This window comes from Cibotium barometz, chromosome 41 (assembly GCF_041138505.1).
Source record: "Cibotium barometz isolate CiBa-2024 chromosome 41, ASM4113850v1, whole genome shotgun sequence".
Taxonomy (NCBI): Eukaryota; Viridiplantae; Streptophyta; class Polypodiopsida; order Cyatheales; family Cibotiaceae; genus Cibotium; species Cibotium barometz.
The window spans coordinates 16,761,643-16,778,268 of NC_141086.1; the positions used below are offsets into that span (position 1 = coordinate 16,761,643).

The following is a 16,626-nucleotide window of genomic DNA, read 5'->3' on the forward strand; positions in this document are numbered from 1 at the left end:
GGGGTAATGTTTAAGAAATTATTTTTCTAGAATGTTGCATCGATCCTCATTCTCACTATGGGGTGAAGAGGAGATGATCATTTTTGAATCCCAAACATGGCTTTATCTTCTTTTTTTAAATTTTTTTTTTTGGGGGGTTGAAAAATCGAGCAAGCTTTGGGCTAAAGCAAGTCCTTCTTTTTAATAAATCATGGGGTAGGGCCAATCTGTGGAATGGATCAATGCTTGTAAATAACAACATTATAATATACTTTAATTGACTCAAATTATAAAATTTACCATGTTTTTTGCTATTGCTTATTTTCACGAATGAGTTTTATATATTTTAATTATAAAATTAGCATTTAGCATTTTCATTATAAAGTTAGCATTTAGCATACATTCTTGTAATAAAAACCAGTTGATTCAATAAGTTATCCTTAGATTGGTTGGAAAAGGGTTTTTATGTGAGATTAATCATATTATATATACTAGGGTTCAAACCATGGGCTTGCATGCATGCCAAGGCGGTGTTACGGTTGACTATATTATATACGAGTAACCTCACCTATCTTTGAGACGGGTAGGAGCCAACCCCTCCTCGAACCTCCAAATTGCGTGACGTAGCAGCCCCGTGAAACTCGCCCTGTATTAAATATATAGAGCAATAGAGAAGAGATACTAGGGTTCAAAGCAGGGGCGATTGGGCATGCAGTCGGAAGGCCAGTGCATTAAGTCGGAATGCCAGAAGGGCCAGTGCATTAAGTCGGAAGGCCAGTGCATGAACGCCCACATTTGGTGAGTAGTGTATTTTCAAATTTTCAGCCAAGCCAAAAAAGAGAGAGGGGCTCTTATCATTAATGGGATGGATTGGCCTGCCAGGAGGCCTTGGCCCTTGGGCCCTTCTGAGCTTGTGGTCAGAAATATTTATGAGGGTGGGCTCAAGGGACGAATGCCCTTTGACTCGGAAGTGACAAAAGCCTAGGCTTAAGGATGACAAGAGTTTAAGGCTCAAGCAACAACCCCACATGCCATGTGCCTCCTCTAAACACCTCTAATGAAGCGGACCTGTCACAAGAACCCTCAGGCTTCTTCCCCCCCACGCGAGTCCCAGCGCAGTCCAGCACCCTTTCAATAACCCACATACAGACTCCCTCTTCCAAGCAATTCAGATGACATTCTGATACAGTTGGGAGGAGCGCATGCAGCTTTGCTCTTGCACAGGCGGGAGAGAGGGAGAAGCCAGTAGAACATGCTTTTTTACAGGTTGGAGAGGCACCCTTTTTGTTGACTTTGAAGCTGTCTCCACCATTTTCTGTGCAAAAGTGGGTGGAATGTGGAGCTAGGGGTGCAGAAAGCAGTGCAAAAAGTGGGTTATGAGTGGGGAGCCCCCTCACGTTCACCACAAAAAACTGTGCAACTTCAAGCTTTTGTCCAGGCGCTCGCTGTGTTTCTTGCACAATTCTGGCTCGCCCAACATGGTTTTTGCCCAATTCTGAATCGCCCATCTTGTTTTTCTGCGGAATTCTGAATGACTTTGTTTTGAACAGTCCTGAATTGCCCATCATGTTTTTCGAGCGTTTCTTACCTGCCCACCATGCTTTTGTGCATTTCTAATCTGCCTACCATCATGATTTTGGGCATCCCCGGGGCAGGTCTTACGCCCATGATTGCCAAGCTGCTATTGCACCTATCATTCTTGGTGCTTTCTGTAATCGCGGGGACCATTGGGAGCTCTCTTGATCACCCAGAAAGCAAGTTTGTGGGTCAACCAGACTTCAACCCACAGTGCAAAACACTTCAATCTTCCTTTGACTCGGGTTAGTTGTAACCATTACAAAACTCAACTCAAAAGTACATTCACATAGTTGTCATCAGCTTATTGTTTTGGTTTTAATTAGCCTAAAAGATATTTATGTTTATTGAGGATAAGAGAAGGCTAAAGTAGAATGAGATGTCAAGTGGGCTGTGAAAGGGTAGCTAACTGGGTGTTGGGGTTGGAACCCACGACCTCGTGGGTAGAGTGGGGCAAGAGCCAACCACTTGGGTATGCTTGCAGACAAAACATGAGTAATTCAGAGTAGAATGAGATGATAAACACTTGTGTTGACTTGCAACACTACTTCTGCAAGGCAGAATATGGTGGCATCATGCTCAATTTATGAGCAATTTTCTATGGCATGCACTACTACTTAGTTATTTATTTCCCATGAATGCATGAATGGGATGATGACTCGAGTATACTCTTTCATTATCTCTACTATGACTGGACAGGGACTTCAGAGTATCAATGGAGGTGTTCTCGTGTGGTGTTACACAGCCCTACATGTTTTAGTGAGGGCAGGCATGTCGGCATGCTACCTTTTGGTATAATTGCTTTATTGCTCTATTGGCTCTTTTGCAGGTACCAACAGGTCAGGGATCATTGCAAGTGAAGGATTGGTTTCGCTACCTTGCAAGAGTTCTGAGAGTGCCAGAGAAGACAAAATCTCCTTGTTAAGGAAGGGAGCGACAGTGTCAATGGCAGCTAGTTTCGTCTTATCAAACAGGTCCAGTGCTGAATTCTCCGAAAACTCATCACCGTCAAATGTTGTAGTTGCTTTTGGAGGTTGTTTCCTTGCAACATGTGCCCTATTGTGCCCATGTTTGCAACGTCAAAGGAAAAATGAAAGCAAGGATTTCCTTTCAAAAGGGACAACAAGTAAGTATCCAGTCCATAGAGTTATGCCTTACACTTCAAGATCTTATGGTGCCCTGTATGTGGATGTTTGCATGCAGCATGACTTGGCAAGTACAGTTAAACAGGAAGCTTTGTTTTGACTTTGCTTTACACAAGAATACCATACAGGCTTGTATCCTGCCAGGCTATAATGCTAATGATCAGCTCCTATAGTGTGTTTTGAGTAGTAATGGAAGTAAAGAGCTTGAAGCTGCTATTAAGATATGAGTAAGATCATCATTTGCATTCATTTTGAAAGCTTCCATCCCCTCTAGGATCCATGTAGAAAAGATGTTCCAAGCGTTACATACATTGCATTGAATCCTAAATCACTAGAATTTACTTTTGCCACCATGAGCAAGGCAACCCTTTGTAAAAGCATGTAGCGCCCTCTTTATAGCTCCAGATGCAGCATTGAGCTGTCTCTACCTTTGTTTGACATCGTGAGCACCAGTGGCCAGGCTCTTGTGACTGATCAGAACCAGCTGAAAAAGATTAGAGCACTTGCTGTGGAAATGCTCTATGCTGGATGCCTAGGCCCAGCCATCAATGATAGAGGTGAACCACCAAGGACAACCTTGTGGGCTCTTCAGAATAACAGCCAATTTTAAACGATAATGGCATTGGAAGAAAATACAACTTGTAATACATCATTCAATAGAATCATCATTGAGTGCGGTGGAGCGTGAGCAGCGAGCTGGAGCTCCCCCTGTCTGCGTACCTGCCCTCCCTCACCATTGCCCTTCTCCCCTCTGCCTCCTTTCTCCCCCACGCTGCCCTCCGCCTCCCTCTTCCTGTGCACAACCTGTGTGAAACTATACCCAAAAGGTATTTTATCCAGCCCGAAAGGGCTATTTTGACAATTTACTTTGTCCTTCTCTGCTAGCTGACAGCTAGCACTGACCGACCAGCACCTTTTCAACATATATATATCATGCGCATCGTTTATCAGTCGTGCAACCTGAACACACACAATCAGAAGAAGATCATCAAAACGCTGCTGTTGCTGCTCTGTCTGCTGCTGCCGTCACGTCACCATCAGCACTCTCTTCATCGACTTCTAGCTTCTGTTGCTGCTGGCACTGCCCCTTCAACAGATTACTCGGCATTATATGCTCCTGCTGCCGTTGGCTTCTGCAAACGCAGCACTCCTGTGAGCAGGTCCCTGCGTTTTTCAGGTAGGCCCCCTTTGCATCATCATCGACTGCTTCTCAGTGCTCCAGGTCTGCCTCCATCGCCCCTGCAGCCCCACTAGAGATCTGACCCCTGCCCTGCAGCATGATGTTCATGCCTTCGTCAGCCCTCTCTTGGCCCTGATCTGCAGGCTTATTTCAGACCGTATCTGCAGCCTTTTCTCAGTGCCTACAGATCTGCGTTTTATAGCTTGACATCGACATATGAGCAGCCCACTCTGCTACACAGTTGGGACAGCAGCCCTCTGCTTATTCCTCACCAACCGTGCTTCACCTCACTTCAGTGGGCTTTTGTACTGGATTTCATTCATTAGTATACATACACTCTCATCCATCCCATGCTGTATTGATTTGCTCTGATCTCTCATATATCTGGTTTTTTTTGTCCTTTTGCCCTCACACAACCCCCTTCCATCACCATCACCATCACCTGCCTCCCTCCTTGCTGCCCTCTGCCTCCCTCTTCCTGTGTGCGCCCCCCACCTTCAAGCTCCCCTACACCTTCATCCTCCTTCGTGCTGCCTTGCTCCTCGGCTGTGCTCCTTTCCGCCTCCTTGCTCTCCCCTGCTCCTCCCTCTCCCGGACGTGAGCTGTCCCTGCTCCCGCCCCTTTTTCTTCCAGCACACCCCCCCCCCCTTCTCTTCCCCCCACCTTCCAGCCCTCTGCGCCCTCCTGCTTGCTCCTTTCCATCCTGCTGGTCCTTCCTTCCACCTGCCTTGCATCTTCCCATCCAGCCCCGCATTCTGCTCGCCCTTGGTTTCTTTGCCAGTTTGCTCCCGTCGTTCAGCCGCCTCCTGATCCTCTTCATCTCCCCGAGGCCTATCCTCTTCAGCCTCTCCTTCGTTAGGTGTTTTCAGCTTTCGGGCAGTTTTTTCTTCGGCGAGTGTCAGCGTCTTCTTCAAGCCTTCACACCTCTAGGAGGACTCCATGGCAACCGCTCTGTCATCCCTGACCGAGACCGTCGTCCCTTGCCTTTCCTTTTCTGAAGTGGACCTCCAGCTCCTCGCATCGACAGAGGCATCCACCTTGGTTTGCAAGATTGTGGGTAGCTGCCCGGCACGCGGACAGCTCAAGGATCTTTTGCAGGCTAGCCTCATCGACGAGCCTGGAAAGATCACTGTCATTCATCCTTTGGGGCATGGATACTACTAGGCCGAGTTTGATTCGCTTGTAGCATCGGATAGGGTCATGCAACTGCACCTCGCTTTATGTACGGCCTAGGCCTTCTTTGCGAGGTAGCAGCACAGCTTCGACCCATTGTCTGACCCTCTGGCTGGCGTCTCAAGCTTTCCCGTTATAGTTTGCTTTCCTGGCTTCAAGAAGGAATATGTTTCCCTCCTCCCGGTGATAGGTAGTGTTATTGGGAGAGTGATGATGGACCCCCCCCAATCGCCACTTCGGTTTTGGCTCAGACAATAGGGATTCCCTCTCTTTGCATCTAAATAGTCTCTCTAATGACTGTTCCTCACTTCATATTGCTTCCATGCCTCCGTGGATCTCCTATTTTGCAAAGAGTTGAGTTCTTTGGCCTCCCGGGACAATACTTCATTTGCCGTGGGCGGACGGGACACCTTGCTAGAGCTTGTCCCTGCCGTCTCTCTAGGAGAGTGCCACGAGTGGTTCCTTTGAGTGCCCCCTCCCCTGTGGGTTCCTAGCTCATCTCCTCATTAAGAGGGAGGGGGGAAACCGCCCCCCAAGATTCATAGCACCAAGTCTTGGCCCTTGAGGATCCCGTAGTAGGAGAGTGGCAGGGCGCCGGTTCGAGGTGGAACCGCAAGTGGACTTTCGGAGCAAAGCGGTGCTGTCAGAAGGTTATGGTTTTGTGAGAGTCGTTATGAGGACTTATCATTACAACCCCCCGATGGTGATCCCCCCCCGCCCCCCTCCCCTCTCCCTCCCATCTAGTCCCATCAAGGAAACCGGCGCTGATCCCCCCTTTTTTGGAAAGCGTTGGCTCGCCGTGATCCTCTCTAGGCTTCAAGGTTCTCGTGAGGCCCTTTGACCCATTAGAGTCGTGGACAACCCCCCCCCCCCCCCCCCCCCTCCCTTGTAGGTGGACCCTTCTTCCTCCGATCTCCCTCCACATCCCTCGTCCCCCTTGTCATCCCCCCCTCCCCCCTCCGCCTCTCCCATCGTCTGCTCCGGCTTTCCCCTCTTTGGCTCCTTCATGTTGGAACACCTGTGGATTGGGGTTAGCATTTGCAACAGCAAAGCATACACACAGTGATGGACGCGATAGAGAAAGTGAGGCACACAACTCAATGTTGATTGAATGGGCACAACTACAAAGATAAAGTACATTTTATAAGTGGATAAGAGGGTGTACACATGCACGGGGGAAAAACCCTCCTAGTGAGGGGAAACGTGACCCGACCAACTAAGTGTGTTCACACACATAAGTGTCTGAGACATAAATGTCCACAAACACCCCTGAACATGTAAAGGGGTATGGCTGATCAATCCCCAAAACGCAACAAGCCGAAAGCTTTTGCGAAAAGCTTCGAACTTCTCACGAAGAAGAGCCTTTGTGAACAAATCTGCCATGTTGTCATGTGTAGACACATAGACCAAACTGATAACTCTTGCAGAGAGCCTCTCCCTAACATAATCATAGTGCACCTCAATGTGCTTAGTGTGAGCATGAAACTCTGGGTTCCTTGCAACTGCCAATGTGTTCTGATTGTTAGTAAAGATAGAAGTTTCTCGTTGACCTCAATAGATAAGAAAGTGGGGATTTAGCACAGGCATGACAACAAGCATCAAGTTTGAAGCTCGCCGTGCTAAATTAGTCATCCATGGCACAACATTTGTGCGCGATTTCATGGTTCCCCCCTTGTAGGTGTAGACATCATCTTAGGGATCTAGTGGTTTCACAAGTTTACCCCATACGTTGACTGGGAGTAGCACACGTTCCGGATTACCCAAAATGTGTCCAAGGCTCCCATGATCCTGAAGTGTGAACCAAGGATACCTAACTTTTCGGTCATTAGGCATATCCAAGCTAAACGAGAGATTCAGAAAGGTGCATAGTGTGCGGGGATCTATGCTTAGACCACCCAGACAGTTACGAGTGCTTTGGAGAAGTACAGGGCCTTGCATAACCGGTTCTAGAAGATCTTTCTTTAAGATAACCCGCCTTTTAAGCTTCCCCCATCTAGATTGGAGGACCACAAAATTGAACTCCTCCCAGGTTTCGAATCCCTGAGGAAGTTTCCATATCGCTTGAGCAAGGCCATAGAGACAGAGTTGGATCGTCTCCACGAATCGTTGTAGTCTCGTTTCAAACGCACTAGTGTGTCTCCATTTGCAACCTCAATCCTCTTTGTGAAAAAGAAGGATGGATCCTCACGGCTTTGCATAGATTATCGGGCACTCAACAAGCTGACAATCAAGAGCAAGTTCCCTATGCCTTGGATTGATTACATCTTAGAGAGGCTGAATGGAACTAAGCCTTAAGGTGTTTTCGAAGATTGACCTCAAAAGTGGGTACCATTAGGTACGGATTGTGGGCGGAAACATCCTCAAAACTGCATTCCAAACTGAGCGGGCTGACTTTGAGTTTGTGGTCATGTCCTTCAGTTTAACAAACGCTTGAGCTACATTTAACCGCATGATGATGCAGGTTTTCAGGGACATGATAGTCAAGTGTGTCGTCATCTTTTTGGGATCACACCGATGCTAGTAACATGGCTATTGGAGCAGTCTTGCAACAAAATGGGCATCAAGTCCCTTACATGTCCCGTAAGCTCAACAAAATGGGCATCAAGTCCCTTACATGTCCCGTAAGCTCAACAAAATGGGCATCAAGTCCCTTACATGTTCCGTAAGCTGATCCCTATAGAAAAGAACTACTCGGTCTATGACCGAGAACACCTTGCATAATACAAGCCCTAAAGCATTGGAAGCATTTTCTCTATGGGCACGACTTTGAGTTTCACACAGATCACCAGGCCTTGCGTTGGCTTCAAATGATGCCAAGAGCGAATTGGACTGACCGTCATGAGTGAATGGTTGAAGGCAGCAAGCGGACGCAGAGGAGAGACTTAGAGCAGCTAGTTGTCATGTGCACAGTGTGTATCTACCGTGTGCTACACGCACACAAGACTAGCTTTGAGGCTTGGGGAAGCTTGGAGCTAGGCAGGTTGATTGGCGAGCTGGGCTAGGGATAGACTAACACGCGAGCACCCAAGTATGGACGGGCAGGCGCCCAAGTGTGCACGCTCGGTGGCCGGCCAAGAGCCAAGAGCCTATAAAAGGGTGGCCAAGGTTAGTCAATAGTTCATAGAGTCTCGCGTGTCTTTGTGAGAGCTCTATGGTCAGGAGCTTGGATCTAGTGCAAACGTGCACTTGCTTTATGCAGCTGAGGCCGGCAGCAGTCCCGAGGCCCGAGAGGGTAGCTCCGTGGCGACCGCCACGGAGCTACCCTCTCGGGCCTCGGGACTGCTGCCGGCTTCGGCTGCATAAAGCAGGTGGTATCGCCACGGAGCTACCCTCTCGGGCACACGGCAGATACACACTGTGCACATGACACCAGCAATGATCCAACACTTGAGCAAAATGATCAAGTGTAAAATGATGAATGAATTAAATGGCAAAAAGCTTGTTCTTATATATAGCACAAATAGCCAAGTTGGCCAGTACCTACAACTGAGAAAAAGTGCCTAAAAATGTGAAAAAAAACCCACAACTAAGTAAAACACATAAGATAAATATGCTGCATATAAATGGGATAAATGTAGGAGATGAACACAGTCCAACACCTCCTCGGAGCTCCAGCACGGTGTACCTATTGGAATTTATGGCCCCTCTACATGGCTTTAGTAGTGGACCTTAGTAGATTATTTCTCTAAGGTTTAGTAGCTTGGCTTTAGATTTGGACCTTAGCAGATTATTTCTCTAAGGGTTAGTAGCTCCTTTTTGGATGGTCCTATTTTTAGCTTTTTTATATGCCTTAGTGGAGAATATCTACTTCTTGCTCTCTACTCTAGGCTTTGGGTGCTCACTTCTAGGCAAGTGATAAGCATCTTGATTAGGATTAGATCCTAATCTCCTCCTTAATCCTTTTGTACTTCAGCCTATTTAAAGGCTCCTCATCTAATGAAGAAGACACTTTAGTTTTTGCCTTATTCACATTGTCACTATGCTCATATGATTTGTCTTTAGCTAATCTAGCCATGCTTAAGCATAGTCTTGCTTCCTAGTTCTTAATCCTTGCTCTTTTTTTTTTCCCCCCGGAAAAACGATCCTTCTATTAGTTAATGAGAAAACGCCATAAGGCTACAAAGCTCACCTCACAAGGAGGGATAAAAAAACACAGTGAACACCTGAGCTCCACCCCCGTGGCTGGCCGCTCTCTGGCCGGGGGGGGGGGGGTACCTCGTAGTACATGTGGGAGGTGAGAAAAGCCAAACTGGAGGCCTATAGTGCCAAGTGACATCCTCGCCCCTCGCGATGAGGAAAGGGCCAGGCTGCCAAGTGCGGAGGAAAGCCTTGCGGCTGGATGTTCCATGAGAGGATCCTCATGGATGAGCTATGGCAAGTGAAGCAGCCGCCACTGGCTCACCCCTCTCAGCCGGCCCGGATGATCTGCCCTCCACTCTATGAGTCTTGGGCGCCGGCTTGGAGGGAGAATAGTCACTGTCTGTCCGGGTGCGGAGTCTCTCCAAAAAGAGGGTGACCTGTCTCTGTGTCCAGCCCCACTCCGCCTTCGCCCTGTCCAGGGCATAGGCGTGAGACCAATCCTCTGCATATATGTATCTAAAGGTAGGCTGCACCCTCGGGGCGGCATGGAGGAGAATCAGTAGCACCGCCTCAACTGAGGTGTGGACCGGATCCGCCCGCCAATCTCCTATACCAAACAAGCTCATGCGGGCTGAGTGTAATCGGGTCTGCAATAGGTCCGTGAGCCCCAAGTCACTGAAGTGGTGAGAAAACTCCAGTATCTGATCACGCAAAACTTCCTCTACAGAGTTGCAATCCCATGCTGTGTCTGGGGCAACACTGAGAGGAAAGGAGAAGGCCACCATGCTGCTCACCACTGAAGGAGAACGAGAGGGATGGCACACCATGCAAACTCGCAAGGGCGCGACCAGTGTCTCGAACGGGCCAGCATCCAGCTGGAGGCACCTGAAAAAACCGTAATCCACTGGGAGCCCCATCACTCGCGGGGGTCCCCTAGGGGAGGCTGGAGAGAACTTTGTGGCGGGCGAAGCTAGGATCGCCATCTCCACCGACCCGGAGTGGCGGTGGAACAGCCGTTGGACTGAACTCTGGCCTACCCAGCTGCGCTGCCCCGGGGCAGTGGGTGGTCTGGCGAAGTATCCTGGAGAGGCCGAGGGAGGGATGGGGGCTCGCGGAGAGGAGGGGGGAGAGCGAGGAGAGGATGGAGAGGCATCTGCCAGAGGATAGGTGTCAGGGGGGGCCGCCGGGGGAGGCGAGAGGGGGGGGTGGCTGGGGGGGGGAGAGGGGGGGTGGAAGGAGTGCTCTCCGGGTGAGGGGAAGAGGAGCCGGGGGTCGCAGAGTGCGGCCCGGGATCCTCAGGAATCTGCTCCATGGAGGGGGCGGGGCCCCCCACGGGGGGAGGCGGGAGCGGGGTCTCCACGTGGGAGGCTCCACCGGCGGCCTCAACGGGCACTGAGTCTGAATCTTCGTCCATCGGGGTGGGACTTGCTGGCCGCCTATCCTTGACTGGAGCATAAGTGCGGGTAGGTGCTTGGACGCCAGCCGGAGTCGCCTGTCCGCCAGCCTGTGCTGCCTGCTGGCGTCTGTGACGGTCCCTACGGGCCGGGCGTTTCTGCCGGCGAACCTCCTGCCATCCGCCAGCCTCCTGGGTCTGCGTGGCATCCTCCGCCAGGGCCTGCTCGTCAGATGATGGCGCCTGCTGAGGCGAGCCAGGGATGTCCGGTCTCTGAGGTGGATGGCCACCCCTCGGGTCTCCTGCAGGGGGTCCAGAGGCGGCATAGCGTGAAGGATGAACCCCCTTGCGGGGACAGGCGCGTGCGAGATGGCCCATCTCCCGACAGGTGTAGCACTCCACGCGCTGTATCAGATGTCCTCCAGAAAGACAAGGGAGGAGGATCGTCTTCGGGAGGGACTCCGGTGACGGAACCACAACACGAATGGCCGGGAGTCCTACTGCCCGAGCTATCACTGAAGCCGCTATCTGAGGCGTCTCCACCACCTGCCCGAACGCCTTGCCAATGGATGACAAGAGGGGCAAGTACTCCCTACGGAGTCCAGGAAAGCAGATAGTGACGGGAAAACCCTGTCGCGCCTGCTAGCGGGTCAGAAGCGGGGTCGAAACCGTGAGTCCACCGCGCCAGGAACGCCCGAGATGAGCGGAGGGCAATGGGGCTCCGAGCCAGCACCATCTGAGCTGCCTGGGGGGACTCGAAATCCACCTGGTAGTAGCCACGTCCCAAAAAATCTACACTGACGATCTTGGCAGGCACGCCAACAAGGCTGCCTTGCAGAAGGTCGCGAAGCTCTCTCCGCATCGGACGGCTACCCACTATCTTGCAGACCAAGGAGGAGGCCTCAAGAGCGGATACTGTGGAAACAAACAACTGATGATCTTCAGCTCTGAACTCCAGACGGAGACCGGAATCGGCAGGGGTAGTCGGAGCGGCTTCCATGGAGTCCTCCAGAGGGAAAAGGCCAGAAACCGGGGTCACCAACGGGAGGGACACAGCCCTGCGAGGGAAAGGAGAGGCGGAAGGTTACAGGATAGCGGGGGCGGGGCGGGGCGGGGGGAAGGGGGGAGCTGAGGAGGGGGAGCTAGTGGTGGGGGGAGGGGCGAGACGGAAGGGGAGGAGAGGGAGAAGGCGGGGGGGAAGAGCCGCACAGCGGAGGAGAAGGCGGAGGGGGTAGAGATGGCGGGGGAGAGAAGCGAGGCGGAGGAGGAGGCGTGGGGGGTAGAGAGGCGGGGGAAGAGATGGCGGGGGAAGGAAGCGAGGAAGAAGGCGGGGGGGGGAAATGGCGGGGGAGGAAACGTGGAAGGAGGCGGAGGAGGAGAAGGCGGGGGAGGGGAAGAAGGCGGGGGAGGATGCGAGGAAGAAGGCGGGGGAGCGATGGCGGGGGAGGATGCGAGGCAGAAGGCGGGGGAAGATGGCGAGGAAGGGTGCGAGGAAGGAGGCGGGGGAGAGGACAGAGGAGAAGGCGGGGGACAGGCGGGGGGGAGAGGGGGGCGCGACGGCGAGAAGCAACGGGAGGGGGAGAGGCGGAGCTCGCAGGCGCAGATCACAGTCGTCTAGCTTCCTATGAGTCCTAACTTTTCCTTGGCCATTCTTAATCCTTGCTCTAATCATGTGGTCAATCCATCCTTGAGCTCCTATGTTTTCTAACAGTACCGACTCCCATACGGGTGAGGAATTGATCAATAGAATCTCAAGGAAGAGGCTTAGTGAAAAGGTCAGCTAGGTTGTCCTAAGAGGGACAATACTCCGGAGAAACGATGGCGTCAGTGACCAGCTCATGAACAAAGCGAAAATGGACCTCAATGTGTTTGGTCGGTCCATTGAAAATGGACCTCAATTTGTAAGACTGTGAAGAGAGGAGTTAGAAAGAACATCAAGATTACTGCAGCAACCATAACAGCTCACAGTAAGCAAGTATCCAAATAAGCCAGTACTCAGCCTCATAGAAGAAATTGAGGTTGTATCCTGCTTCTTGGATCGCCAGGAAATGAGGTCGGAACCTAAAGTGAAGCAATAACCAGAAGTGGACTGCCCGATATCGTGGTCACCTGCCCAATCAACAGCAAAGTATCCAACAAGCTCAGTGCCTCCTGTGAAAGAGAGACCATAGTCCACGAAGTTTCAAGACCGAGGGAGACATGAAGCGGTGTGGCTTGACAAGAATTTCTTCGAAGATTATCCGGCATTATTGACGAACTACTTGGAGGCTTTGCAGCTTCCGTTAGGTTAAGAAGAAGGGGATGTCACATGCATCCCGCACTTGGATGCCACATGGACATATCTGTTGTCATCTGCATGCACATGTACATGCTAATCTCAGGACTAATCCTAGAGTGCAGCCAGATTAAAGAACTAGATAGAAATAGGATTTTGGAGTATGGATGTGCAAGTTATGGCGAGGGATGGACTGGAGTGGACAAGCAGACTTGTCGGCTGAGTGGAATACATGAAGAGGCTGTCAGCTGCAGTAAAACAGGTTGGTTACTTCCATGATGAAAAAGATGTCCAGGCGGCTGGCCGACCAGCAGTCAGCCAATTGCTCTAGTTGGTCCAAGGCCTATAAAAGGCTCTTTTGCTCATCGTTTTTGATCATTCAGCCCCTTGTTGGCTTGGGTCATAGAACTAGGAGTTTGTTTAGGTATTTTACTACCTTTTCAACAGCCCATGGCTGCAAGGATTTATGTACCTTTTTGTACCATATGATATACTGAATTTCCAGCTCTCTCTCTCTCTCTCTCTCTCTCCCCCTTTTGTTTGCGTTTTTTGCATCAGCATGTTCTAGATGGTGTTTAGGGCTGAAAGAAGGCTCTCAGAGCTTCTGCATGTAACATTGGTATCAGAGGATCAGGCTCAGCAAGGCTAAACCCTGATTCAGTCCCGTATGAAGGTGTACAAGTCCAAGGTACATGAAAGTGCACAAGTACGAGGACCAAGGCAAGGAACACAAGGCTAGGAAGAACTCCTAGGAGGTTGGTTGGTGGTGTTCCTCAAAGCCCAAAGGGAATGGCAGTCCTGTGAGTCGGGAAAGGCTTTTGGGCAACGGTTCCAAGGGAAGATGATCCTCCAAGGGGTGGAGTGAGAGTGCCATACTCATTTCTCAGGAACAGAGTGCCATACTCATTTCTCAGGAACGAACATTGAAGACCAAGACGGTGTTTAGAGACAAGGCAGGAACGGAATGGGGACTGGATGGAACAGATGCATAGATCTTCTTCAGAGTTAGAGTGGATTTGGAGACCGGGCTGGGTATTCAGTGAAAAGGTTGCTAGGGTAGGAAGGACAACAGAGGGACTCTGAGAATAGAATGGGATGATGACAATCATCCAAGAAGCAGATTGGAATCCCATCATCAAGCTTAGTAGAGGGGGATGTCATGTGCATGCACATGTACATGCTAATCTCAGGACTAATCCTAGAGTGCAGCCAGATAAAGAAGGATTAAAGAACGAGATAGAACCAGGATTTTGGAGCATTGATGTGCAGGTTATGGCAAGGGATGGACTGGAGTGGACAAGTAGACCTGTCGGCTGAGTGGAATACATGAAGAGGCTGTTGGCTGCAGTAAAACAGGTCGGGTACTTCCATGATGAAAAAGATGTCCTGGCGGCTGGCCGACCAGCAGTCGGCCAGTTACTCTAGTTGGTCCAAGGCCTATAAAAGGCTCTTTTGCTCATCGTTTTTGATCATTCAGCCCCTTGTTGGCTGGGTCATAGAACTAGGAGTTTGTTTAGGTATTTTACTACCTTTTCAAGACAGCCCATGGCTGCAAGGATTTATGTACCTTTTTGTACCATATGATATACTGAATTTCCAGCTCTCTCTCTCTCTCTCTCTCCCGTCGCCTCTCTCTCTAAGCATCAGGAAGCCATCATCATCATCTCTCTCTCTCTCTCCCGTCGCCGCTGCAGCAGGGCCTGCTCCTCCCGTCGCCGCTGCAGCAGGGCCTGCCCCTCCCGTCGCCGCTTCTCTCCCCGTCACTTCCTCTCTCTCTCTCTCTCTCTCTCCCCGTCACTTCCTCTCTCTCTCTCTCTCTCTCCCGTCGCCGCTGCAGCAGGGCCTGCCCCTCCCGTCGCCGCTTCCTCCCCGTCACTTCCTCTCTCTCTCTCTCTCTCCCGTCGCCGCTGCAGCAGGGCCTGCCCCTCCCGCTGTAGTAGCAGCCCCCTCCTTTGCTCCTCTGCTCGCCCTTACCCTCTCTTGAGTAGGGTTTAAATTCAGTACCCCCCTGAGGGGGAGGGGGGGGGGCTCCCTGTGGGCTATTTTCAGCACCCCCGTGATACAACATGGCCCCTAAACTGAAGTCATTTGCAACCATGGCCTCGAACCCACCCCCCCTTCCACCCCTTATCAAACCTCAATCCCCATGGGAGATCTTCATCATGGGAGAACTGAAGAAATTGCAGCAGGAGGTCTCCACCCTCAAAACTGAGCTGACACACAAGGAAACAAAGATTGCCAGTCAAGAAACAAGGATTGCTGGCCTCGAAGCTCAATTGCAGGACATCAAGAACAAGCAGGAGATTCAGGAAGCAGCCCAAGAAGCAACCCAAAAAATACAGGAAACACAACAAGAAAGCACAAAACCTCAGGTAAAATCAGAGAACTTTGTCAGTGAAGTACTGTCAGTCCTGAAAGAAAATGAAAGGGTCAAAAGCCTGGAAACTTTTGTTCGAATTGGGGGCTTGCCAGAAGATTGGTCAGTAGGTACCAACACAGATGAACAGCTAGAGGGATACATCTTGGATGTAGATATCATAAAGGAACGACTCACTAAAGTGGTACCTTTTATAGACCTTGGTGACCCAACTGACATTCAAATTAAAGGGAAACAGGCTAGGGTTCGATACTATGATATGATTGATAAGATCAAGGTAATGAAGCAGACTAAATCATTGCAAGGTACCTCGGTGTGGATTTCTGATGAGTTGACCCCACTACAACTAAAGAATAGAGCGGGGGAACTGGCCAAAGTCAGAGAAGCAAGGAAACAAGGGAAGTGGGCGGTCTATAGAGGAGGAAAAGCTATCATCAAAGATTTTAAAGGTCCACCCTCCTTTTGAAGGACATGAACTTGATACTTATACATATCTAATCACATTAAGCACATGGTGATTTTACCATTGTAACATGTAACTCTCATGAGTCATGAGAGCTTTGAAGTTAGTTTCTTTTTGATCCCACATGCACTTTTCTTTAACCGATACCCCGAAGTGGATTGTAACCAAAGATGTATTCTGATCTGTCCTATAGGTCAGCTTTGGCCTCGACAGGACGTTAATATATCTTTCTTTCTTTCTTCTTTCTCTCTCTCTCTCTCTCTCTACTCTCCCTTCTGTTTGCGTGTTTTGCACATCAGCATGTTCTAGATGGTGTTTAGGGTTGAAAGAAGACTCTCAGAGTTTCCACATGTAACATCTGTACAGCAGGTGTAGGACCTAGAGTGGTAATTGGTCCCTTGTGAGCCCCAATCCGGGACGAGTTATCTAGGTTTCCACTCTAAGCGTTCAGGGTCAGGTGTACAAGTCCCGTACATGGTCTTGGTCAAGTGTGCAAGTCCCTCACATGGAGTAGTGCCAGTCCGTACTGTAAGTCACCCTCTGGAATGATGAAAGGTGTTTCAGGCATTGATAGGCTTGTAGTCGAATGTTGTTGGAGTTGGATTTCGTCGCCTTGCTCTCCTACGTTGCCACATGGAAGCCAATGACAAATGCCCCACATGGTGGGTTTCGGTCTTCACAGCCCTTCTATAAGGGGAATTCCGTCCTGTGGTCTCCCTCATCCCCCACTTTTAGTGGTTGCCAGGATTTGGGGGTGGGAAGACCTTCAGCCAGGCTAGACCCCTTCCGTCCTCTTCCGCACTACTATGGTGGTCCTAGGCGACACTTCCGTGTTTATGATATGGTATGAGAGCCTATTCAGTTCTTGGGCTCCTGCTTGGCATCGTTCGGGCGCTGTTGCTCTGCTTCTTTGTTCGGGTGTCTCATTTTGGGGGGGTGTTGGCGTTGTATTTCTTCGCCTTCCTCTCCTACGTTGCCACGTGGCA

At 50.4% G+C, this 16,626-nt stretch overlaps 2 protein-coding genes across 3 annotated transcripts in view; both read left to right on the plus strand.

Moving 5' to 3' along the window:
• The first annotated feature begins 840 nt into the window (after nucleotides 1–840).
• The window catches only part of LOC147614720 (calmodulin-binding receptor-like cytoplasmic kinase 2), a 69,213-nt gene continuing 53,427 nt past the window's right edge, over nucleotides 841–16,626 (plus strand). The window contains exons 1-2 of one of the 2 annotated variants that reach the window (XM_086780059.1): nucleotides 841–1,799; nucleotides 2,384–2,680. In XM_086780059.1, the coding sequence (XP_086636185.1) occupies nucleotides 1,577–1,799; nucleotides 2,384–2,680 (520 nt within the window). In that variant the 5' untranslated portion in view covers nucleotides 841–1,576. The remainder of the gene's footprint in view (nucleotides 1,800–2,383; nucleotides 2,681–16,626) is intronic. The other variant, XM_086780057.1, reaches the window with a different exon arrangement.
• Nucleotides 14,826–15,846, plus strand: LOC147614721 (uncharacterized). Its single transcript, XM_086779754.1, has one exon. It carries the CDS (start codon nucleotides 14,867–14,869, stop codon nucleotides 15,641–15,643), a length of 777 nt encoding a protein of 258 aa, XP_086635880.1. The 5' UTR covers nucleotides 14,826–14,866; the 3' UTR covers nucleotides 15,644–15,846.

Excerpts from the sequence above, each read along its gene's own strand:
- LOC147614721 (XM_086779754.1), top strand. The coding sequence starts at position 14,867 with ATGGCCCCTAAACTGAAGTCATTTGCAACCATGGCCTCGAACCCACCC.